We start from the raw sequence: 23,800 nt of genomic DNA, 5'->3' as shown, positions 1-23,800 counted from the left end.
TTCGCTATTGTTTATCCCGCACGTAGGAGTGGCTCGTGAATCAAAAAGTCGGTCCGCTCCTACTCTTAATATACATATACAACACCCAATACATCAAAGAGGATGCACTTATATCACATCAAAAACATATGCTGAAATTGGATTGAACCGAAAAGGACAGAATGAGCAGAATTAGACAACTTTTTTACAATAGCCTCTCTAAGTGGCAGGAAAAAGACTGCTTAAGAATTGCCAGCACATCACCCACCAGGCAGCTGGAACACTTTTTACAAAATGATGGCTGGGAGAGAGTCAATAGAGCAGATGGAATTTGTTCATTTGCATTTCTCCTCTATTGCATACTGACTGTATATGACTGGACATTAGCGATCTTTAAGGTTAAAACTTTTTTTTATGCAAAGGAAATGAAAACTCAGCTTCTGAATTCTTGTTACTAATTTAAGAGGCATATTTGGTAAAAGTAGTTATACTGATGTGCCCTTTGCAATTTCATTTACATTGGGTAATGACAATACAAGCTTTTTAAAAATTGTGTTCTATTATAGAAATAAAACTTTTATGCAGATTTTAAAGGTTACTGTAAATTGTAGATGGCAAAAAATACGTTGGCGACCTTTACTTGTTTTTTTTTTACATGAGGCAAATATAATGTGCAAAGCTGCTTATGCTTCACGCAGATATAATTTTTTACCTCACCTTTTTACTGCAACTGACAGAAAAAAACTTGATTTTAATCACAGAACATCAATACCTGTAACTTTCACTTGAATGTTGTAGTTTCTTTAAATCAACATGGCCCTGAGGAATAAACTGTCAAATATTCTTTGATTAAATGTGTTGCAGGATAATATGTTGAATTTTTGGCTTGCTACTGTTAACTCAGTTGTTGGCTTTTAAAGTTGCTGTAGATTTTTACTTCCATTGATGATAGCCTATTATGTCTGTGTTGCTGTGCACATGGACTAAAATAGATTATTTGGTGGTAACTACGGACCAGTTTGATGTGAGCACAGAGACTGAATCAGACATTGATTTTGTTGTAAAAATGAGCCTAAAAAAATAGAGCTTACTGCCATTGAGTCGGCGGTTAATCTGTGTTCAAAGCAAGGCATACACACTTCATATTTTTCATTTGGTTCACTGCTGGTATGAAAAAAGTGTGTGATCACAGAAGCATTGAATCGCGACTTAAAATACAGTTTCCGCAATATATTCATGCATGGCGGGTTGCCACAAATAAATTTGGGCCGTCACAAATACATTTGGCGCTACCTGTTTACCGTAGCTTATAAACACATTATAACGCACCTGGTCTGCCAGAGAAAATAAGACAGAACTGGGGGGACCAGTTTTGCCAACTCATCGACTTTGTCGCTATATTTAGCGAGTAATCAGACCCTTCCAGATACTAAAAAAACGGATGAGCGACGACTCTTGTGAAGAGTCTTCTGAAGAAACTAAAAAAGAAAGTGAATTTGTATTTGTACTGTTCTAGTATAATGTTTTGTGTTTCATGTTTTTTTTTTACTTTTCTTTAGAAATGCGTCATGGCCAATTATGCACATTTGACAAGTAATGCCACAGATAGATTAAAGTCCTGTGGGAAACACTGACATTCATACCAAAGCAAGGAGAGGAAGAAGAATAGTGCCGACAAATACGTATTTATACAGATAATACAGTGCTTCTCAAATTGTGGGGCCGGCCCCCCAGATGTGGTGAACTGTCGGGGGGGGGGGGGGGTGCAAGGAGTACTTGCAGTGTTAGTTACAGGCCTGCCAAACAGCATGCAATTTGACTGTGCAGCCACGTCCATAAGGAAGCCCGCTTCTCTGTGACATCACAAAGGAACAGTTTTGCAACGCCCTCTGAAATCGAGCATTTGAGCCATCCCAAAGTTCTTTCAGGGCTCACTTCCAAATGTGCAAACCTCATTATCTCGCAAGACCGTGCAACAGCATTTCCCTCAGCACACACAACAGGCCTCCCCCAAACAATTCACCCAGCCCCTTTTACCCGTGAAGGGCAAACCATAGTTCAATGAGAGGGTGAGGCAATATGTCTAAAAGGTACCCTATAGGTACGCTATTTACATTTATAACACCCTTCTTTTATATTACAAAAGTCTTTCAAGAGTCCCACACTGAAGTGTCACTTCCTGTATATATTTAAACACTCAATTACACATAACAACTTAGATTCCCGAACTACCACCCAGTTCATCCCCCCCTCTTCCAGGTGACACTTGGGAGAGTCCAATTAAGGTGATCAGCCTCTGGCCTGCACTCACATGGGCGCGCCTCCATGCTTGTGCCCCGAGAAATTTGGAACAAAACCAATGACTTCTAAATGAAAAACTAACTAAAGTGGCAATTAAACAACTTAAATGGCAACCAAATATAATCAAAGTACTAACCAGAATATATGTAAATAACAAAAGCCAACTATATACACAAATAGAAACATGACAATGTAGGCGGGGCATACACCTGATCAGTGAGGGAGGATTGGCAGCTCCCTCACACTACATTTATAGGTCAGAAAAGTGGAAAAAGCACAATAGGTCCCCTTTAATAGTTCCTGCTTGTAGCCCCATTGCCGATTTCTACTGAACAATTCCCGCACATTTTGTTTATGTATTTCACTAGGAACGTTAACCATGACTCCTACTTGCCAAATGTTGGACTGTACCTTGTTTGTTTACAGAGTAGACGTGTGACTATATTGCCAGGTACCGAATACATGTACTGTTACACCCCAAACAATAAGTACAAAAGTAACCCTAACCTGTTTGAACTCCTGCGTGCGTATTGAGACAAGGCAAGATACTGCAATATTTGCCAGGACTGGGCGGGTTGTGTTTGGGACCGACTGTGATGGAGCCTTCAAAAGCTTTTGAAATTGTTGTCAGGGATTAGTGATTCAGTTGTGTTTGCACTGGAGGATTCACACACTTAAATGCCATGTCTGAATTGTGGAAAGTGAGAAAAATGTCAGCTAAGATCTGTTTTCTTTTGACCAGTGATGTTTATTTCAGATAACAGATAAGACAAAAGTCAACATTTTATTTATGTAGCACTGCTCTGTAAGCACTGTGGATGAACTGCTACTACTACTACTACTACTACTGATAAACCCAATTTAAATCTTTTTAAAACTGGTTTTGGCATATTTTTTTTTAGGTCCCCTTCCTCTGGCGGCCGCGTGGGGTTGTCTGTTGTCTGTTTTAATCCCTATTTTTTTCTCTCTCTCTCTCTTTTAAATAATGTATGACTTAACTTATTGTACTTTATGTATTTATTTTTGTAAGGGTACATGTGGAACGCAGGTTATCGTCCCATTTCCGTGGCTGATCGGTTGCTCTGGGGGTTGTGCTGGGTTATTATTGTGCCTTAGGTTGAGGAATACATGATGCTTTCTTCCATTCTTTTTTACTTTTCTCTCTTCTTTTGGAGGGGCCGGTGTGAGGGGGCAGGCGTGCCTGTGCGGGGACAGATTTGGGGTGCGCATTCCTGGTCAAGATCGACGAGGGGTGTTCTGCGTTTGGTGGTGGGTATGCGGCAGGCTGGTGTGTGGCTAGTCTCCTTTCTCCCTGGGTCGGCAGCGGTTGGTCTGCCCCCGGGGCGTCCTCCTTGGCAATTACCGGTTTGCAACGTATGAGTGGCAGAGGCTGGTGGGGCTCAGTGTCCTTGGTATCTCTCCTCTGGTGGCCTCTGTGGTATGTGGTGCTTGCTTTTCGGTCTCTCCTTGGCTCCTTGGATTGTGTGCTTCATGGGCAGGGTCCGGTCTTCTGGGTGACGCTGTGGTGAGGCACCTTGGACTGCTGTGGTGTTGTGTGGGGCGCAGCTCCGGCTGATTTGACTGATCCATGGCATGTGGTGGTTAAGGGTTGGCGCTATGGGCGTTATCGCAGAGTAGTGGCTCCTGTGCTGGGGATGCCGGGGGGACTGGGTGCCCTCTCCGGTTGGTCCAGCCTGGGATGTGGCCTCTGGCCTGTGATTTGCCTAGTTCTGTGAGTTCTGTCTCTACCTATACATTTCATACAAATGTTTATGAATGTTCATACTTAGGTTTCTCTGAAAACATTTTAGACTGTAAAAATGAGTGGGAACTCTTCTTCCTACACAAACTACAATTACATTTTCTTAACATCGTCACCTTGGGAAACAGTGTAATAAGAAAAAAAGCCTGCATCACCGAGCCAAGGAAGGCAGAAAAGAGCTGCAGGTCTCTAGTTCTTCTTTGCATATTTGAGTGTGTGTTTTTTCCTCCCCCTGAAGGTCTTTAAAGTCGCGTGTAAAGATTATGGTAGATGGAACTCTCCTCATCACCAGCGTCACCCCAGAGGATTCTGCGAACTATACCTGTGCTCCAACAAATGGCCTGCTGGCGCCTCCCACTGCCTCTGCCAACCTGACAGTAATGCGTACGTACACATGTGTGTGTGTGTGTGTGTGTGTGTGAAATGCTCTTGTTTTGGATGAATTTAACCCCTACATATTATTGTTGCATGATTTCCTGTCCTAACTGCAAGATGTACTAAATGTATTTTAGAAAGTATTCTATTGACTACTAACATTCTGAATATTTAATTAGTAGTTATATCACATAGAAATAGAAATATCATTTTGTCCTATTTTCCACTGCATTTTTTTAATCCTCCATATTTTCACAAAGACCTGAACTGTAACAAATGTAATACAAAAATCATAAATAATATAAATCCTAAAATAATAAATCAAAAAATTAATACTGGGGTACATAAACCTTCACCCAGTTATAAAAGAGGTTTGAATAATGTAACTTTCTCAGTAGTGTTTATTCATTCACTGTTAAAATGTATCTTCTAAACCTGTTAGTCCATTAGGGCATGAAGGATGGTGTTTATTTAATATATGCAGTGACTCATAGTTCAATAACATGCTTGATTTATAGTGTAATTTCTTCACCATGACTAAATAATTCTTAGTTTCATCTAGGCCTGTAAACTCCTTCCATGTGGGAAGCACTTGTAGAATATGTTCATGCCTGTTCATCAGTTCTGTAAATTCATCAAATGTCACGGCCCAGTTTCACCAGGATATGTGACTTTCCATGTGGATGAAATAGTGTGCTGCGGTTATTTAAAAAAAAAAAAAAACAAACGCCATGAAATGCATATTTTCCCTTTCTCAGATCCAGCCCAGGCTCTTGCCATGCCCCAGGAAACTTATCTTCCCACAGGCATGGGCGGCATGGTTAACTGCTCCTCGGTAGCTCAGCCTCCTCTGCTTTATGTGGTGTGGACTAAGGATGGAGAGCCAATTGATCTGTCATTGGTAAGAGAGTATGAGGTCCTCCATCTTCAAATGATATCTGATCAATTTCATGCTCATGCTATAGTTTAATACAACCTTCTGTAATAATAATAATAATGTTAAAAACTGTTTTTAGAAGGTCATAGACAGGTTTTTTATGCTGTAACTACTAAACATTTAATATCACTGTCGAGATTACTGTACATGAAAATCACTAAACCCATTTAACCAAAACATTGTTACTGAAAAAAACACCTTTTTATGTAAAAGAAAGCCACATTGCTCTTTTCTGAAAATAATGGAAATACCATATTATGTGTGGAATAATGTCCGTCCTCAATCTTATCACCCAACATGTTAGCACTTTGCTTTTTTGAGATAGACATGTCAGAAGGCACGCCACAGGAAGTGTGATATATCTCCTGTGGTGTGGAACAAAGGCTTTTGGGAGTCAGGATGTTGCCAATTATCCCAGTTGTACCACTGCTGTCACAAGCACTCACAATCACTGTAACAACACGCTGTCACAGACTTATACTGATGGGTCTACTGTAAAAGCACCACTGATGTCATTACAAACGCAATTATTTAAAGACAACCAAAAGTCCCTTTTTATGTATGTTTTTTTTCTTCTTCATTGTGTATTTTTGGCTGGTGTGACTTATACTCCAAGCTTCTGTGTTTTCTCCCAGTATCCAGGGTGGACCCTGACACCGGAAGGCAATTTGCGTATGGCCACAGTCAATGATGATGCAGCGGGCGTATACACATGCACTCCATACAACAGCTATAACACCATGGGACCATCTGGACCAACCAAAGTCATTTTGCAGGTTGCTGTGTGCAAAAAGTGTTTTGGAATGTATTTTGTATAAAATATTGCACATTCGGGTCGCACCACAAGTGGTTAGCGTGCAGGTCACATAGCTAGAAGACCCGGGTTTGATTCCTCGCTCTGGCATTTCTGTGTGGAGTTTTGTTGTTCTCCCCAGTTTTCTCCGGGTATTCCGGCTTCTTCCCACATTCCAAAAACATGCATGTTAGGTGCGTTGGCCACTCCAAATTGTCCATAGGTATGAATGTGAGTGTGAATGTTTGTTTGTCTATTTGATTGGCTGGCGACCAGTCCAGGGTGTACCCCGCCTCTCGCCCGAAGACTGGCTGGGATAGGCTCCAGCATACCTGCTACCCTCGTGAGGATAAGCGGTAGAAAATGAATGAATATTACACATTCTTCATTTATCCCTTTCATTGTAGATGCGTTTCAGAATGTTTTCTGCGTGTAAAACTATAATTTTTCTATATTGAAAGTGTCTATATTGAAACTTGTCTATATATTGAAACTTTTCTTGGTGTCAGAACAGATTAATTGTATATTACATTGTTTACTATTGGAAAAATATGGGGTTTCCAAATATGGCATAAGGTAATCTATATATCCGTACAATGAATGTGCTTAAAAATGACAATGAATGTTCTTCTAGTTCAACAACCACTGCGCTTACATTTTATAATTAGCCAAAATGGCTTCTGTCACAGTCAATTAAAAATTTAACAGGAACAACATTTCATTGACCTTTTCACTTCAACGTTGGTGCCCTCTGGCATTAATGGAAGTCGGCTCAGTCTTACCACAATAGCAGCACTATTAGGGAGTTAATTGTGTGGCTAATCCTTCTGTTATTAAGATAATCTTGTCCAAAGAGGCATTAATCCAGTCTTCATTTCCATTGTTGTTACTGCTGCAAGCGCCATGATTCAGCTGTGTTGCTTGGATGATTCACAGGACCCCCCATCATTCAGCATCGCTCCAGAGAAGCAGTACAAACAGAAGATTGGAAGAACTTTGCTCATTCCATGTCAAGCAAACAACAATTCCACAGTTACAGTGAGCTGGACCAAGGTACTTTGAAGTGCTCAATCTGTGCTGATAAACTGTACAGATTATTATTGTTAGTTGCACTTTTTCAGCGTTTGGTGTATTGTGTCATTCGTTTAACTATTTTATTTCTTATGTGAAGGGTAACTTGGTTCGCCGCGTATCTTATTCCATCAAACCCAATGGCTCGTTGTTGCTGCGGCCCCTCGCCAAGGACCACCACGGAAAATGGGAGTGCAGTGTTTCGAACCGTGTAGCCTCGATAAAAGCCAACACTCATATCTTTGTTTTGGGTAAGTGCAAACAAGTAATAGAAGCAAAAGTCGACAATGTATTATGTGAGGTGTGCACTTTACAAGGCAGCTTTTTGACACCGCAGCTTGTTTTGTTTATTGAGGTCGACTCGCGGGTCTGAAAGGTTTTCTTTTCTTTTCATGTACACAGTAAATGGAACCTTTCGACATTATTGAATCCAGTTCAGCATCACTGTAACCTATTACCCACATAACACACTGAAATAGTGAGGTAGAGTTGACATGGTTGAGTTACGGACTGGACATAAGAGCCGTTTGACATCTGTTGGCATGTAGCATTCTCTTTCTCTCTCCACATAGCTGAATGAGCTGAAATGATCAAATTTACCCCGTCTAGCTTTTCAGGAGGCACACAGCAGTTGGCCAACAATCGAATTAGAGTGAGTGGATGTAAATTGGGGTCTTCATATAGAAGTGTGAAAAATGGACAGACTACGACTGTTTAAGTGCATGAAAATGAACTGACTGGAGTCCAGTGCCTACCCACCGCTGATATCTATCGATCATTTACACCATTTTAGGCTTACTACTGGGCTCAGAGGTGTCAGTAACTATCCTCGTCTACTACAGGCACAGATGAATAATCTCGTTCACCAAGCTCCGCCCTGTTCCGGCTGTCTTTGGGGGAGAGGCGGGGTACACAGCACACATATAGACAAACAACCATTCACACTCACATTCATACCTATGGACAATTTGGAGTCACAAATTAACCTAGCATGTTTTTGGAATGTGGGAGGAAACTGGAGCACCCGGAGAAAACCCACAGGGACAAGAGATGTGGAATCGAACACGGGTCTCCTAGCAAATCACAATTAAATGTTCAAGCAATGGTTATGTTGAAAAAGTGTTTGGTGGTTGTCATACTTAAATGTTTCAAAAAAATAATTAGTAGTCAGTGATAACACGACTGAACAAAATAAAAAAATATATATGTATATTATTCTTGATGAAAAAAACTGTGCGGAAAAGTGATTGCCCCCTAAACCTAATAACTGGTTGAGTTTCTTACAGCACTGTGGAGGAATTTAGCGTAAAAGCTGGTGTAAAACTAACACCAAACTTTAGAAAAAGAACATTATACCAACAGTAAAATGTGGTGGCGGTAGTGTGATGGTCTGGGGCTGGTTTGCTTCTTCAGGACCTGGAAGACTTACTGCGATAAATGGAACCATGAATTCTGATGTCTACAAAAAAATTCTGAAGGTCTGTTTGTGACCTCATGCTGAAACCAACTTCGGGACAATGATTCAAACCACACCAAAAAGTCCACCTCGGAATGAAAATGAAGACTTTGGAGTGGCATAGTCAAAGTCCTGACTTCTATTCTATGCTGTGGCACGACCCTAAGAAAATAACTATGGAAAACCGTCCAATGTGGCTGAATGACAACAATTCTGCAAAGATAAGTGGACCAAAATTCCTCCACAGCGTTGTAAGAGACTCATTGCAAGTTATTGAAAACATTTGACTGCAGATGTTACAGTAGTCGTTTGCAGATACACTGAGTGGTCGAACTGTTTCGATGGAGAATGCATTTTTCTGTGACAATGCATGAGTGGATGCCCACATCGGTCCAGTTCAAGATGGGCTTAAAAGTGCTGTTCAATTTACATGAACTCCCGTCTGTTCTTGCCATCACAGGAACCAGCCCCCACGCAGCTACAATGCTGTCCGTTTCTCCAGGGGTGAAGCAGGCCAATATATCCTGGGAGGCAGGCTTTGATGGAGGTTCACCACAGACATTTTCAGTTTGGTGGGTGTAAAGCCTCCTTCTTTCTGCTTGGGCTGTAACCATGGCAGCCTTTGACAGCACTCGTATTACTCTATTGATCTTTAGGATGAGGAATTCATTTATCCGTTATCACTTCTTGGCAGCTACAATAAAATATGCCACTGCATTGCAGCGCTTTATAATGCGGTGGCCATGCTATGGCAACATACGGAGGATACTGACAAGCGACAAGCTCATAAATTGGTTCATGTGAATCAGCACTTTTATAATGGTGTCGATGTAAATGAACATAGCGGATTTGTGTTGGCTTTGTAGTCTGTGTGTATATTCATGGTGATCTGATGCATCTGATATAATATATTGAATTATTTTGATATATTAAGGGTAGATTGGAATGGAATTGGAAATGGGACTGTAAGCAAGAAAGATAAGATTAGAGTGACAACATAGACATTAAATGATATTATGATGCAGTATTAATGATTGTGTATTTGCGGAAGCGCTGCGGGCAAATAGTGGCATTCCCTCCTTGTTTTCACAAATAAAACAGGCCCTTCCACTTAACTGCACCACATTAATAAAACATATTCTCACCTCTTTAATGAAAGATGACACTTCAAGCAAGGAGCTTCAAACCTTTTTTAAGACTGACATTAATAATTTTCCAAAGTTCTTTCAGTTGTGAATAGGTGAATCGTTCTTTTTTTTTCTTTTGCCTCAGGAGTCAAGAAATTTGCTCTGTATAAAATAGATATGTAGGACCTCTGCTCTGCAAGAGATAACGACAATCACTCTAATTAGAGTGGTAAGCTCACTGTGCTATAAGTAGGGATACATCAGTGCTGTCTTTGAAACAAAATTTGGAGCTGGTGATGAAGATGAATGATTAATGAAACCCGTTTTTCTGTCATGTTTCATGAAAGCAGACTCCCATAATTCCCCTCCTCTCTTTTGTTTTCACATCTCGTCTCTCGCTCTCATTCCTTCTGCAGGGTAAAGAAAAAGTTGGTGCTTGATAATGAAAGCAAGCAGGACTGGTTCTCTGTGCCCGTGTCCCCCTTCTATGGCAGCTCCCTGCTGGTGACAGGCCTATCTCCTGCTACAGAGTATCAGTTCAGCGTACTGTCCCACAACAAAATGGGCACCGGACCTTTTAGTGAAATCACCACAGCACGAACTTTAGGTCAGTACCCTCCTCTCTTATCCACTTAATCTTTCTGTCGTAGAATTCTAAAATCTGAAAAACACTGCACTGAAGAAAATAAATCTCATAACAGCAGCTCATTTTTTTTTCTTTGCGATAAGCAAAGGATAAAACACTGGTTTTGTCGAGTTTTTATATGCACTCTTGGAGGTCATCCATCCTTATTTGGTCGTTGCTTAGCAGCTACAGCAACCTGAATGAAAGTATTACAGTGTCAAGCCAGTTTCAGACTGGTACAGTATTTGATTTTACTAACCACACATAGCTTCAAGACTAACGTTCTCATCTACACTGAACAATTGAATCACTGCTGCATTTCATAATATCAATGGGGATCCTCCGTCAGTGTCACATGTCATCCAACACATGACAAGATGCCCAAAGCATATATATAAAATTTATATGAAATAAAATCCCAAGTACATGCATTACTGGCCGCCTCGTGCTAGCAGTTTTTCAATACTTAGATGGTAATGGTTTAATTTGAACATGCATCTGGCTACAATGGAATACATCACATGAATCAATTCACAGAAGAAAAGAGAAAGACATGTTCATGTCTCGCATAAGGATTGTGCATTATGGCCAATATTCCAAAAAATACACTTCTCTTTTAAAAAAATGTGCACAATAAAACACCTCCTTATTAGTCCCTTCATGAATGTGTGCACATATAGCCGCCCTGGCACATGTCCTGGTGTATCTGTTGACTCGTTGCTCAAAAAACTCCTGTGGCTTATTTTTCAACTGCAGCTTCATTATTTTTTTGTCATGCTGTTTAATGTCAACATGCCATATTTTTAGTCAAAAGAGATGGATGTTTAATAAAATTCCATGTACTTTTTGTCTAAATTAAATGACAATGCAAAAAAAACCCCATTAATAATTCAAATAGTAATGTAGTATTGTACTAGGTGTCAGTAGGGGTTCGGTGAGACAAGCACCAGACTTGATTGGTGGAACAACAGGCTTTTGTTGCTGTTTTAACTTATCTCACAAGAGGCACAGCTATAATAACATAAAAATCGTAATCATTAATAATAACATCCCCATAATGACAAGCTAAAACTCAACTCTGAACCCCCGACATCACTTCCTGTCACGTATTCTGGTTCCATACCAGCATCAGAACACATTTACAATATGTATATAATGTACTATATTGGATAATGTAATGTAAAGGTGACTATGTGTGTGTTATTTCTTGTCTAAACGGCTTTCACAATGTAAAAAATATATTTAAGAGATTGTAGAGAAAACATGTTTTCTATGCCATAACTATGAAAATATTCCATTTATGAATAAGGAAGTGTCGTACTTTGTGGAAATGAACCACAAAAAACGAGGGATTACTGTACTTGTCAATGCATGTAGTCAAGAAACAAATTATAGACTCATAGATCATAAAATGCACCATGTAAGAAGACCAGCTACACAATATAAATAAACTATCGAAGACTCTTATGCAACATAATCATCAGACTTACTTATCCTTTCTTGTGCATTGTATTCCCTGCTCTGTGCAGGCGCTTTTCACACGATGAGGCATTCAAGAACACTGTGTAACTCTGTGTGTTTGACCAATATAGTCGTTTTTCATTTTTATTCATATACCCTCGATGACAGTTTGCGTACCCCACTTTGAGAACCTAGGATATAGTCCATTACTCTGACAGTGTGTGACTATCATAATTTATGATATAGTTCTTGTAATTCAGTGGTTATAATGTTTTGGGTGGCCATTGTAAATTAGCATAAAGTGATTAAAGTCATCTTTCATCTGGAGTTTCAGTAATTAGAAGTAGCAGCTATGTGATCAATGATCATTAATTTTTCAATATTATCCAGCAGTTAAAAAACTCTTGGAGCTTTCCTGCATGTTTACTTGAATTGAGTAAAAGTGCCTTGCCTTTTTCACATTTAATCGGAACTCTATGGAAGTAAAAAAAAAAAAAAGCTGGTACCGACTCCTTGTAAACATGTCTGTTTGAGCAGCAGAGCTGCAATTTCCTGCACTCTGATTTAAATTTTCCACCTTAGTGCAGCTGGCTAATAAACTGAAAACTCTGTTTTGTTTTGTTCGTTCTATCAGAGGCAACACCAATGAGAGGTCAGCCTGTGGTGCTGTCAGCTAGTCGAGGCTCAGCAGGTATAGTTCTGCAGTGGTCCCTTCCCGAGGCCCAGAACCCACCCATCACCGGGTTTATTCTCCAGTCCCGCATCAAGCAAGGGGAGTGGCTCAATTTGGATGACGACATTAGTGCCAACACAAGCGAGATTGTCGTTCCTGGTCTGCATAAGGTATCAAGCTATATAGCTGGACATATACATTTATTTATTTGTTAATTCTAGAATGGATGAAATGACAGTGGAAAATAGTTTTTATTTGTTGAATATGTATAGGTAGGTGGCAAAATGTATTCTGTCTCTTATCAATTGCTGGCTTTTCCTCTCTGTGCCTGTTTCTTTTGCTCTCTAATATAGGCCTAGTCAAATTCAAATCAGCTTCATTAGCATTGCAGGCACAGTCCTGTGTTGACAAAGTGAGGTTTCATCCTGTGTGTGTGTGTGTGTGTGTGTGTGTTGGTCACAGGACTGTGTATATGAGCTGCGGCTGCTAACTCAACGCGGTGAGCTGCTGAGCGAGCCCAGTCCATCAGTCAATGTCTCCACCATGGGTAGGTCTTGGAACAAACCTTGCCCCTCACATTCCCATCCCACCTTGTGTGTTAAGATTAAGATATGCCTTTATTCGTCCCTCAGTGGGGAAATTTGTTAATACACCCACCGACTTGGAATGTATCTCAATTTCTATTCCCGTCCCTATGTTTCCCAAAAAATTGGAGCAAGGCCCCTGGGAATATTGCCCATTAGATACCCGAATGGAAGAAATTGCCACGCTAATAACTTATTGAAAGAATTGTTACAACTATTTGTGCTGTTTCTTTGTGTGTGTGACATGAATGTTTCATTATATACGGTCCACAGATATATTCTGCAGAGATCTACAACCCCCCTGTGTTTAATTCAAAGGATGTCATTGTACTGTACTGTATATTATTTAACACAGCTGCTCATCTGATTAACCGCCTGAGCAAATTATCCAGAACAATACAATCGCCAGATTTACAGATAATGATCCTCAAGGACACATGTTGTTGATTAGACACACTTAAATCAGTCCTCCTCCCGTGGTAGTCTTCATTTGATGATGTAAACACTGCTACTGGCATGGAATAAATGTCAGTGGAGTTACACAGAGTTTAAATGTAAGTCAAATCTATGTACGTAACCACAAAATGACATTACATGTATTTCTGTTTTATTTGCCATTCATCCATCAATTTTCTATGCTTATCCTCACGAGGTACGCAGGGTTTTCTTCGTGACTAGCCCAGCTGACTTTAAGCGAGAGGCAGGGCACACCCTGGACCCTGGACTACATTCGACAACGATAATATTAAAAAAATATTGGGAAAAAAAAATATTGGGAAATTGACCAGTCCCTGCCACTGGCCCGAAGATACCAGTGCTTCAGCATACCTGTGATCTAGTGTGGGCAGGCGGTGCAGAAAATGGATGGATCTGGGAAATAGTAGTTGTATGCCACAAAAGGATTGTACTGGTCTGATCATGGACAATTATGTCAGCTCAAGCATGTTTTTTTATAGGTGATTGCTGCCCAGTTTCATCTTCACATACCAATCCATCTCTGTTGAATGTTATGACAGGAATGGAAATGTACCCTTCGACATCCAGACTGCTGGAATCTCCAGAACCATTATTGGCTGGCATTCTTGGTGGAGTTGGGTTCATGTGTTTGGCATTGGTCCTGCTGTTGGTGTCCGCCTGCCTCATCAGCCACAGAAGGAACCTACGCTGCCGAAGGAAGCGGAATGGTAAACCACCGCTTTGTCTGACACTTAGCAGGCATTCAATGATGAATAACATCATAAATAGAGTAGTTTCTTTAATAAAGTATTTAAACCACTCCATTTTATGAATCATACAAAACTATATTGGATCTGTCGCCTCACATTTCATAAAAGCTATGTATTCCACTTTCATTGCTGGCTGGTATATGTAGTAAATGTACACTTGTTTTTACTTGGTCAATTTGTTTGGACCCTGTAATGAGCTAGACACCATGTTGCCCCTCTCCCCACCCCCCCTTCCAGAACCCCCACCTGCCATCTATAAGTGCTCCCCATCAATGTAAGTACCCCTAGCTCATGTCCTTAACATAACTCGCATTCACCTTTTCCTTCCATTCTGCTCTCAGCAAAATGTGTTGAATAATATCAAAATGTCAGTAGTGTTCTATTCTCATATTCCTTTTCCTCTTCACCCTCATTTATTGCTGGTCTTTTTCTGTGTTCAGCTCATTCTCTCTCGTTTCCTGTTATTCTCTCTGTTTCTAGCACCTTTGCTTTTTCTAACATTTTTTTTTCTTCCCCGCTCTCACTCACAGAAAGATTTCAGGCTCCGGCAGTACAGACAGTGTGTTGAAGAAAAGCCTACTTCCAGCCAGTTCCCTCTACCCCACCACTTCCTCTACCATTTCTTCCTTGTCCTCGCAGACACATTGTTCTTCCTTCAACAATGAGAATCGTTATCACAAGCCGTCACTGTCCTCTCACCACACAGAAAACCAAAATCAATTCCCATGTTCCAAATGTCCTTGTCCTGTTACTCCTTCCGTTGAGTTGATCTCAAGAGGTCCAGATGGGCGTTTTATAATGCTGCCGTACGACACTCTGAGTGTTCAAAGTAAGGAAAGTGTCAAATATAGCCAACCGTGTAGTGGCCGAAGGTCTGTATCATTATGCTCCGAGCTGCAAGACGGTAAAAACCCACCGTTTGTTCTTTCTGTGGATCTCCCACCTTGCAAAGCAGCTGAAACAAACACGAGGCAAACATCTGACCCCACCCAGCATACCGACATCGATAACTTTGATGACAAGGGAAATTCTGATGGCTTTCCTGACCTGAACAGCATGTGCTCTAACAGTAGTCTGGCCAGTGTATTTCACAAAAGAGCGCTATCTCCCACATTTCCGGTGCTACCACATATCCGCTCAGGCCTCGGTAAGCCATCAACAACTGCCAGTACTCTGGTTCTCCAAATGGAACACGAGCGGGAGACGGGAAACCTCAGCCACTGCTTGAAATTGGCTCGGGAGAGGGAAGAGCTGGCGAAAGAACTCCAGAAATACATACTGTACAGACGCTCCGATGGGAAAATGGGTGAAGGGCCACGTGTGTCTGAGAAGCGAGACGGTTATGAGCTTATTCGGGAATATAAGAGCAGCACCTTGCCATGCAGACACCCTCCAAGCTACAGGGACAGTTTTCCAAGTCATTGCTCGTCATCGTCTGTTCACTTGGATGCTTGTCCCACAGTGATAACAACCAGGACCTCCTTCACTCCTTCCACACCTCCAAATCTGTCTTATTTAAATTCTGGTAACCAACATCCTACTCTTTCCTTAACCGGACAGATCCCACTCAAATGTGAGGAAGCAGACCATTCTTTCAAAGACAGATTAACTCCTCCACATCTCTCCCCAATGCAGAGGCATGGAAGAGTACAGGAATCACCACAGGGCTATGATAATTTACTGCAATCCTCTTCTTTAGAAATGCAAACAAATATACCTTCTTCTGAGGCATGGAAACAGAACAATACATCAATTCATTGCAATAAATTTGTCAAAAGATCCAATTTGTTTCCCGACATATCATCAGGTTGCTTAAAAGTGGTGGAAAAATTCCCCAAGCCCACTGAGCAGGGTGTAGGTATGGAGATGAGTGTGGATGAGCCAGAGTTTAACTTTGTCACACAACCCATGCTGCACAGTAGAATCGCCTCTCATGTGCGAGGAGGGTACTCTCTTCCTCGCAGAGGCCGATATGAAGAAAGGAGGAGGAGCATAAGCTTTCATTATCGTGATAAATCGTCAGAGCCAGAGCTCCGAGGAGTCGTAAGCCAAGGTACGAAACTCTGGGACTCGAAGCAACGAAGTCAGAGTCTAGACTCCAGAAGACAAAAAGAGACAGTTTTTCTAACACCTGATGCATGGATCGACTCTCTAAGCCAAAAAAATACATCCCCTTGTCATCCAGACCCTTTGTGCAAAGACCACCAAAGTTCACTCACCAGCAATATCTCCAAATATTCCACCAATAGTCCAACAACCCATCATTCACCCCATGTGATGGACTCCCCCAGGAGGAGGCCTGCACAGAATCCCATTGTTCCAGACGACCACAAGCTACGAAGTGATGCCTCTGTCTTTTCTAATGCTGCCAAATGGCCAGCTGTCTACCAGGAAGCCATGCAAAAAGCAATGGGTTACTTAGAGGCCACTAAGGAATCTTCCAGATGTTCAATGCCTGATGACAGGAGGCCACACAATAATCCAGAGACGCTGGAGTTGCCAGACATCTACGAGGGAGTTCCTGAATGCGGGAGCAGCTACAGTAGTTATGCAAGCAGTGGCCGAGGAAGCATGGAGCCCGCTAATGGACGCTTGTCACTGTGTCATTTGTCAACAAACATCACCAGCTCACCTGGAACCGTACAGGAAGAGGGTCAGGCAGGCGCAGCGGACAAATACAGCCTCCAAATGGAACACCCCCAAAGGTATTAATGAGATGATAATTGATGCAAATAAGTACAAAATGAGAAGTGGCTCGCTTTTGTAAAGAGAAGCCTGAGTGGTGGACACAGGGCTTTTAGTGGGAGCAGCTGAAAAGCATTCACTATTGGAGCGTCTGAATACCTTTATATATTTTTAGATGTGGAGATGCATTTCATAGGAGATCATTAAAAGCAAAATGAGATCGAATACCATAAATCAAAGCAAAACTGTCATTCTCCAGTCTTTATTTTAAATAAGCTTTGCCTCAAATTAATAAAAAAAACTATTTTAAATTGAAATATTTAACACAAGACAAAGTTAGACTTGATGTTTGTTTCCTTGGTGGACCTCATTATTCATAAGCATTGATTTTGTATATTTTATTTAGCATCCTATCCCATTTTAACTTGGGTTTGAAATTATGTTCTGCACTCTCTCCGGCAGAAAGCCCTCGGTTGATGAGAATTATGAATGGGATGAGGCTGACGTCTGCTCACAACCAAACGACCATGATGGTGAGTTTGCTGCTTTTCATTTTTAATTTAAATTAAAAAAAATTAAAGTAAGTCAATTTCCTCCTCAGTCAGCCATTGTGGGCGTAACCTATCTTGGTTTATCTTTTTGCTCGGCTCAACTAATCTGGTAGAACTGGTAGCCTGCAAGCTGGCCCTGAGAGGCGAATCAGAAGTCTGATTGGCTAAAAGAAACAGCCCATTGCGTTCTCCCCGTGCATGCGTGGGTTTTCTCCGGGTACTCCGGTTTCCTCCCACATTCCAAAAACATGCTAGGTTAATCGGCCACTCCAAATTGTCCATTGGTATAAATGTGAGTGTGAATGGTTGTTTGTCTATATGTGCCCTGTGATTGGCTGGCGACCAGTCCAGAGTGTAACCCGCCTCTCGCCCGAAGACAGCCGGGATAGGCTCCAGCACCCCCGCGATCTTTGTGAGTATAAGCGGTAGAAAAGGAATGAATGAAGAGCCCCATTGCTAATAGTGGGCCAACACTCCTGATTCTGAAGGCCTTGGACAGATTACATTCCTATGGCAACACATAGAGCAGAAGCTGAAATCTGATTGGTCTAAAACAAAACACTAGTAGAAGCACTGAAGCCAAGAAAGACACTGTGACATGAACATATTAGACTGTTAGGAAGAACTAATTAATTTTGAAATGTTTCCCGACATGGTCAGTGCTTGGGGCGGCACGGCGGTCTCGTGGTTAGCGCGCAGACCTCACAGCTAGGAGACCAGGGTTCAATTCCACTCTGTGTGGAGTTTGCATGTTCTCCCCGTGTTCTCCGGGTACTTTGGTTTCCTCCCACATTCCAAAAAGGAATCTTAGCTTAATTGGTGACTCCAAATTGTCCATAGGTATGAATGTGAGTGTGAATGGTTGTTTGTCTATATGTGCCCTGTGATTGGCTGGCGACCGGTCCAGGGTGTACCCCGCCTCTCGCCCAAAGACAGCTCGGATAGGCTCCAGCACCCCCGCGACCCTCGTGAGGAAAAAGCGGTAGAAAATGAATGAATGAATGGTCAGTGCTAATGGCCAGAGAAGGCCTTGCTGACCCTGACTTCACACCCCTGCCTGCAGGAGAACACAAAATACTCCTAAATTAGAGGCATTTTTCATTGCTCGATATATTTCATTAAGTTGCATGTAAGTTTTTGTAGGTTTCATGTGGCGGCTTAAACCATATTCAGTGTCTATGAAGGGTTATTGCTTTGTAAAAGAAATGTTTAATCTTCGCAAAGTGACATTTTTGTTGAGAGACAAATCAGCAGAGCGTTCCTTCTTTTGTTCTTCCACGTTAACTGATGTTTTACTTGAAGGCAAATACATAAAAGCTGGCCCTTATGCTTTGACTGATTTCCATCAGTGGGAGTTCAGGCTGAAATACATTTTTAAACATTATATGCAAAGTAAAATATCATTAAATGAAAGATAATATCACCACCCGTTTCTTGCTACCCACAGGCCTTCTTCCTTCATTGAGTCGACGCAACGCCGCAGCGCTTTGTCGCCATCCCAGCATGCAGTTTTCCCCCAACACACTGAAAAACTTCAGTCAGCACTCTTTGCTCCTGGAGCATCAAAGCAGCTGCTCTGCCGAGCTTGAACCTGACACTGTGCTTTTCTGACAGCGTTTGTCTGACTTTTCACTTATTGACTTGCAGCACAAACACGACAAACACGTCACCACTTTATGTGATTCACCTTGTGGTGATTTTTTTTTTACTGCAAATTGGACGTCACATCTTACCTGTATTATTTTGTTTTCATGAATTATTATTATTATTATCCCAGGGCCGTGAATGCTGAATGTGCATGATCCCTAGCTATATTAATGTTCACCTTTCACAGACTCTCTGCGACCTGATTGGCTAAGGGACTGTAGACCATTGTCAATCGATCTCCTCCGTGCCGTCCTGTGCAGTACAGAATGCATTCAGCTTCAGCAAAATTAACATAAACGTTCGATCGCTAGCAGTGTCATTCTAAAGTGCTGTATGTTTGCAAGTTTTGTCCCCGCCAACACACACAATGTCAACGAAATGTTCTTCACCATCAAAAAGCACCTGCGGTCGCATCTGGAACCCATAAAAGGAAGAAGTTGCAACTGTAGGCCGCCATTACTGAAAGAGGAAGGAAGGAGGCAAGTGCGATGACAGATGACAGGCAATGTGGTTTAACAAGGATACAAAAACGCTACAGTACAGCAGAACGGCGTCAGGGTGATAAAGAGACACGGTCAGAGGAGTGAAATACTTTTTCTTGTGTCTTTGTTTGAATCATTAAAATTCAAACAAAGGTTTGAACTTGGTGTGTAAACAAGAGAAGAATGTGATAAAATGTTTAGAAAGGTGTATGGTGAGGGGTTTTACAGCCTTAAAACATACACAATAATTGTAAAAAAAAATGTAAGTTGTTTTTTTCACTTTTTGCAGGCTATTTTGGGAACCTATCCCCCGCGATAAACGAGGGAACACTGTATGTCAAAATACTTTGCTGTGCTGGTTGTAATGTATTATCGTGACAAATATAGATCTATATTTGCTCTGAGAGCACCATTAGTGCTCCAAACATATGACATTGCTCTCACTTTTTGTTGTTCACTTATGCAAGGCCATTAAATATGTTCATTTATTGAAGTGGGTCAAGTCCTCTTTTTGCATTTGTTATTTTTATGTGGACCACATGACATGGACATGAGCATTCATGTCTTAAATTGCTTAATTACTCCTATGAGTATTGCGAGTGTAAAGGTGAAACATTAGCAAGGTAGCACTCTCGCGAGTGAGTCTCCAATATATTTACTATTTTCTAAGCTTAAAAGGTTTAAAATAAAGTGGGAAAGAAGGACAAAGAAGACAAAAAATTACCACTTCCACACTGAGTGGGAGGAGAACTTCTTTTCATTCCATCATGTCTGATTCTATGCAGTGTGATGATAATCTAATGTTATGTCATTCAATATTTTTTGTCTGATAATACGCCCTAGACAACCACAAAACAGCGACCATTTATTAATGAATTTCTTTTTGAAAAAACATATTTTAATAAGATAGAAAGGTCTGCAAGACAAACACAGTTCTTTTTTTTTTATTACTGATTCATCCATGTGTTCATGTGTACAGTGTGAGTTTCCGACTTACACTAACAGTCAACTTACATGACAGTCTAGGAACGAACATACAAATGTATGCCAGTGATGAGAGTATTCAAACATTTAGTATTTTGCCAAACCACATATACTAACGTCAGAAAGTTTCATGGTAATACATAATCTTTCCTTGCAAAACCTTTTAATATTAGTCTTGCCACAGGTTTGTAATTATTTGTCATTATTTAAAGTAGGTGGGTGGCATCCGGCTGTAGCTCCAGGCCTTTACATTAATAAGCAAATAATGCCATCATGTTTCAGTTCATTGTTGTATTTCCATCCCATAATTTAAATTCACATCTCATACAGTCTACATTTACTGCAAATCAATGTTTCCCCCTTGTGGAGTATTTTTATGTTCTACTTTGCACATATTATAAGTCTATAAAAGCCAAACTCCATGTGGTACTCTGGGGATTTGTAGTCAGCACTACTTTTTTAATCCATACATGGATACATGTCCAAAACTTCAAATGTGTGTTTTTCCCAATCATACTAAATACAACATCAACTTTCATTCTTACTTGCTTGTTTTCTCATAGAAAAACACTTAATAAATTATCTCAGATTCAGACAACTTCGGCTATAAGATCTGCTATAATATACATATGTGTCACGCTACAATATTATTTTAATAAGGATCTCACTGTGTAGCAGCAGGAAACAGCAACAGGGTATTGCAAACCAACAAAAGGGATGAAAGGGAGAAGCACACACCTGAACTAAATAGACAACTGAAATTAGTACACATTGCTGGACACTTTAATACTCGAAGATTGTTTTTCCAATGACAGCAGTGTACTCCGCTAATGTGTTTTTCCTTGATTGCATACCGTGCTGCACCAAACCCTCCCGTGTTGACAGGCAACTATTTCCATCTTTTGAAATGATTACAGTGTCTTTTTCTTAAAAAAAAAAATCACTTTAAGACCCATTTTCAAATGTTCCAAAATGTCATTTCCACAGACCTAAAAACAGTTTGTCCTTGGCACAATACTATGCAGTAATTGTCATAGAACTTTAAGACAGGCAAGCCGTAACAATGTCTCTCAGGTCTGCTATGATGGCTTAGCAATATACAGCTCAATTCTGCTCCTTTGACAGCCAGTGGGCAGCTGATTTAATTGACTGATAAAATACTTGTCTTACATTTGAATGAGCGCCCAGTTGTACTAATGGTATTAGAAATGCAGCGCCAGGCAAACACGGTCTCAACAAATTCGTGTGAGGTAATGTCACAGGCGTCTGTTTGAATTCAATATATTTAACCTTTTGTAGCACTTTGACTTGAGCCATTATTGGGTGGGACAAACGCATCTCTTCCGGCTGGCTGCAGAGCCTTTTCTTTCAGTATATCAAGAGCTCACAGTGGGAGTGAGAGAGTACAATATATGTTGCTTTTAAACGACAAAAGTAGGAAAAATTGACAAGTAAGGTTGTTTTTGTAATGCAATGAACGTCAATACCTGCCAGTTCTATTTTATTGTTTCTCTCTATAAAGACTTTCTTTTCCAACTTTTCTGTTCAATCAACAACCGGTGACAAGTTCTCAGAGGATGTTAGAAAAAGTGATATTATAAATAAATATTATGCAAGTCCCGAGGTAACACACTTCCTAAATATAACATCCTGGGGAAAAAGTTGTTGGATAAATGTGCACATTTAGGAATTAAGTGAATATAAATGGCAGTTTTGGAGTTCTTCTGTTAACAATGGCTCAATGTGCACATTTCCCAATCAAATACAGAAGCTACATGAACATTTATTATACACCATGACTTTTCTACTGCAAACGTAATGTGCTTAAGTGTGACAGCATTATTCTTGCTCACCGGACAGTAAAATACAGAGAAAAGTCATACTTGGAGGTGCTTTCAGTACTTGCTTTATCCTGAAAAGGTGGGGGCGTGCATGAGCTAGAAGGTGGTTGTCACTACCCTACTTCCTTCTGTCTCTTTGGGCTTTTCCCTTCAGGGGTCGCCACAGCAAATCAATCTCCTCCATACAACCCTGTCTTCTGCATCTGTCTCTCTCACACCAACTACTCTCATGTCCTCCTTCACTACATCCATAAACCTCCTCTTTGGTCTTCCTCTACGCCTTCTACCTGGCAGCATCCTTCTACCAATATATTCACTATCTCGAACCATCTCAGTCTGGCCTCTCTGACTTTATCTCCAAAGCCTCTAACATGTAATGTCCCTCTGATGTACTCGTTACTGATCCTATCCATCCTGGTCACTCCGAGTGAGAACCTCAGCATCCTCATCTCTGCTACCTCCAGTTCTGCTTCCTGTCTTTTCCTCAGTGGCACTGTCTCTAGACCAAACAACATGGCTGGTCTCACTGCCCTACTTCCAGAGAGAGGAAAAGACAGCGTTTTGCTTTTGTATTTTTGACAGCAGCACCAACTGAGGAGGAACAAGTCAAATTCAAAATATTTTATGTTCTGCTGAATATATATATGACAATGTTTTAGAACTTCATTGTGACCTGAACACACACAGCAGTAAAATTCCATCCCCATTTACTGTATGTATCTCTTACCCACACTCGATTGTAGCGCGCTCATCCTTTCTCATTGTCATTAAAAGAAAGCAAGATGCATTCAGGGACGCTCCCAGCATCACAAAAACAGAATGTCCGGAAGGAAATACACTTGTAAAGCTGAGAAGGCAGCAATTGGGTTCAAGCTCCAACTGTAAATGATGATGATGGTTGTGAGGAGGACTAGATGCGCTATGGTATGGTTGGGTGTAGTGGAGACAGGGATCTGACCATTTCTGAGCCTGGTGATATAATAATATGCATATTAGATGAGTGAATTTACTCCCATCATAAACTTTGAGCCATACTGATAATTTTTCTCATTTACATAAAATGGGCATATTTCAGACATAATTGTTGGTGGTAATTAATCATGATTAATTAATTAAATCGTGATAATCACGTGTTTACAGCCTTTCAGGTGAGTTCAAATGAGTTGGCTGCATAGGTTGGATGCAGCAAAATGCATTTGGTGCACCTTGGAGTGTTAATTTCCAAAATCACAGCAGATGA

General features: G+C 40.9%; 1 protein-coding gene and 1 pseudogene across 4 annotated transcripts in view; one reads left to right on the top strand and one right to left on the bottom strand.

Moving 5' to 3' along the window:
- The window catches only part of LOC131120078 (protein turtle homolog A-like), a 47,636-nt gene extending 27,425 nt beyond the window's left edge, over positions 1-20,211 (top strand). For all 4 annotated transcript variants that reach the window (XM_058065163.1, XM_058065164.1, XM_058065165.1 and 1 more), the window contains 14 exons: positions 4,281-4,426; positions 5,176-5,318; positions 5,990-6,130; positions 7,084-7,200; positions 7,319-7,469; positions 9,135-9,246; positions 10,218-10,408; positions 12,522-12,730; positions 13,023-13,107; positions 14,161-14,328; positions 14,608-14,644; positions 14,901-17,075; positions 17,518-17,588; positions 19,054-20,211. In XM_058065163.1, coding sequence (XP_057921146.1) covers positions 4,281-4,426; positions 5,176-5,318; positions 5,990-6,130; positions 7,084-7,200; positions 7,319-7,469; positions 9,135-9,246; positions 10,218-10,408; positions 12,522-12,730; positions 13,023-13,107; positions 14,161-14,328; positions 14,608-14,644; positions 14,901-17,075; positions 17,518-17,588; positions 19,054-19,217 — 3,910 coding nt within the window. In that variant the 3' untranslated portion in view covers positions 19,218-20,211. The remainder of the gene's footprint in view (positions 1-4,280; positions 4,427-5,175; positions 5,319-5,989; positions 6,131-7,083; positions 7,201-7,318; positions 7,470-9,134; positions 9,247-10,217; positions 10,409-12,521; positions 12,731-13,022; positions 13,108-14,160; positions 14,329-14,607; positions 14,645-14,900; positions 17,076-17,517; positions 17,589-19,053) is intronic.
- LOC131120080 (alpha-1A adrenergic receptor-like) overlaps positions 1-23,800 on the bottom strand; it is a 201,736-nt pseudogene that overhangs the window by 52,456 nt on the left and 125,480 nt on the right.

The sequence above is a fragment of the Doryrhamphus excisus genome, chromosome 2, assembly GCF_030265055.1.
Source record: "Doryrhamphus excisus isolate RoL2022-K1 chromosome 2, RoL_Dexc_1.0, whole genome shotgun sequence".
Taxonomy (NCBI): Eukaryota; Metazoa; Chordata; class Actinopteri; order Syngnathiformes; family Syngnathidae; genus Doryrhamphus; species Doryrhamphus excisus.
The sequence above is the reverse complement of the archived record's forward strand: the minus strand, read 5'-3'. Positions and strand labels throughout refer to the sequence as shown.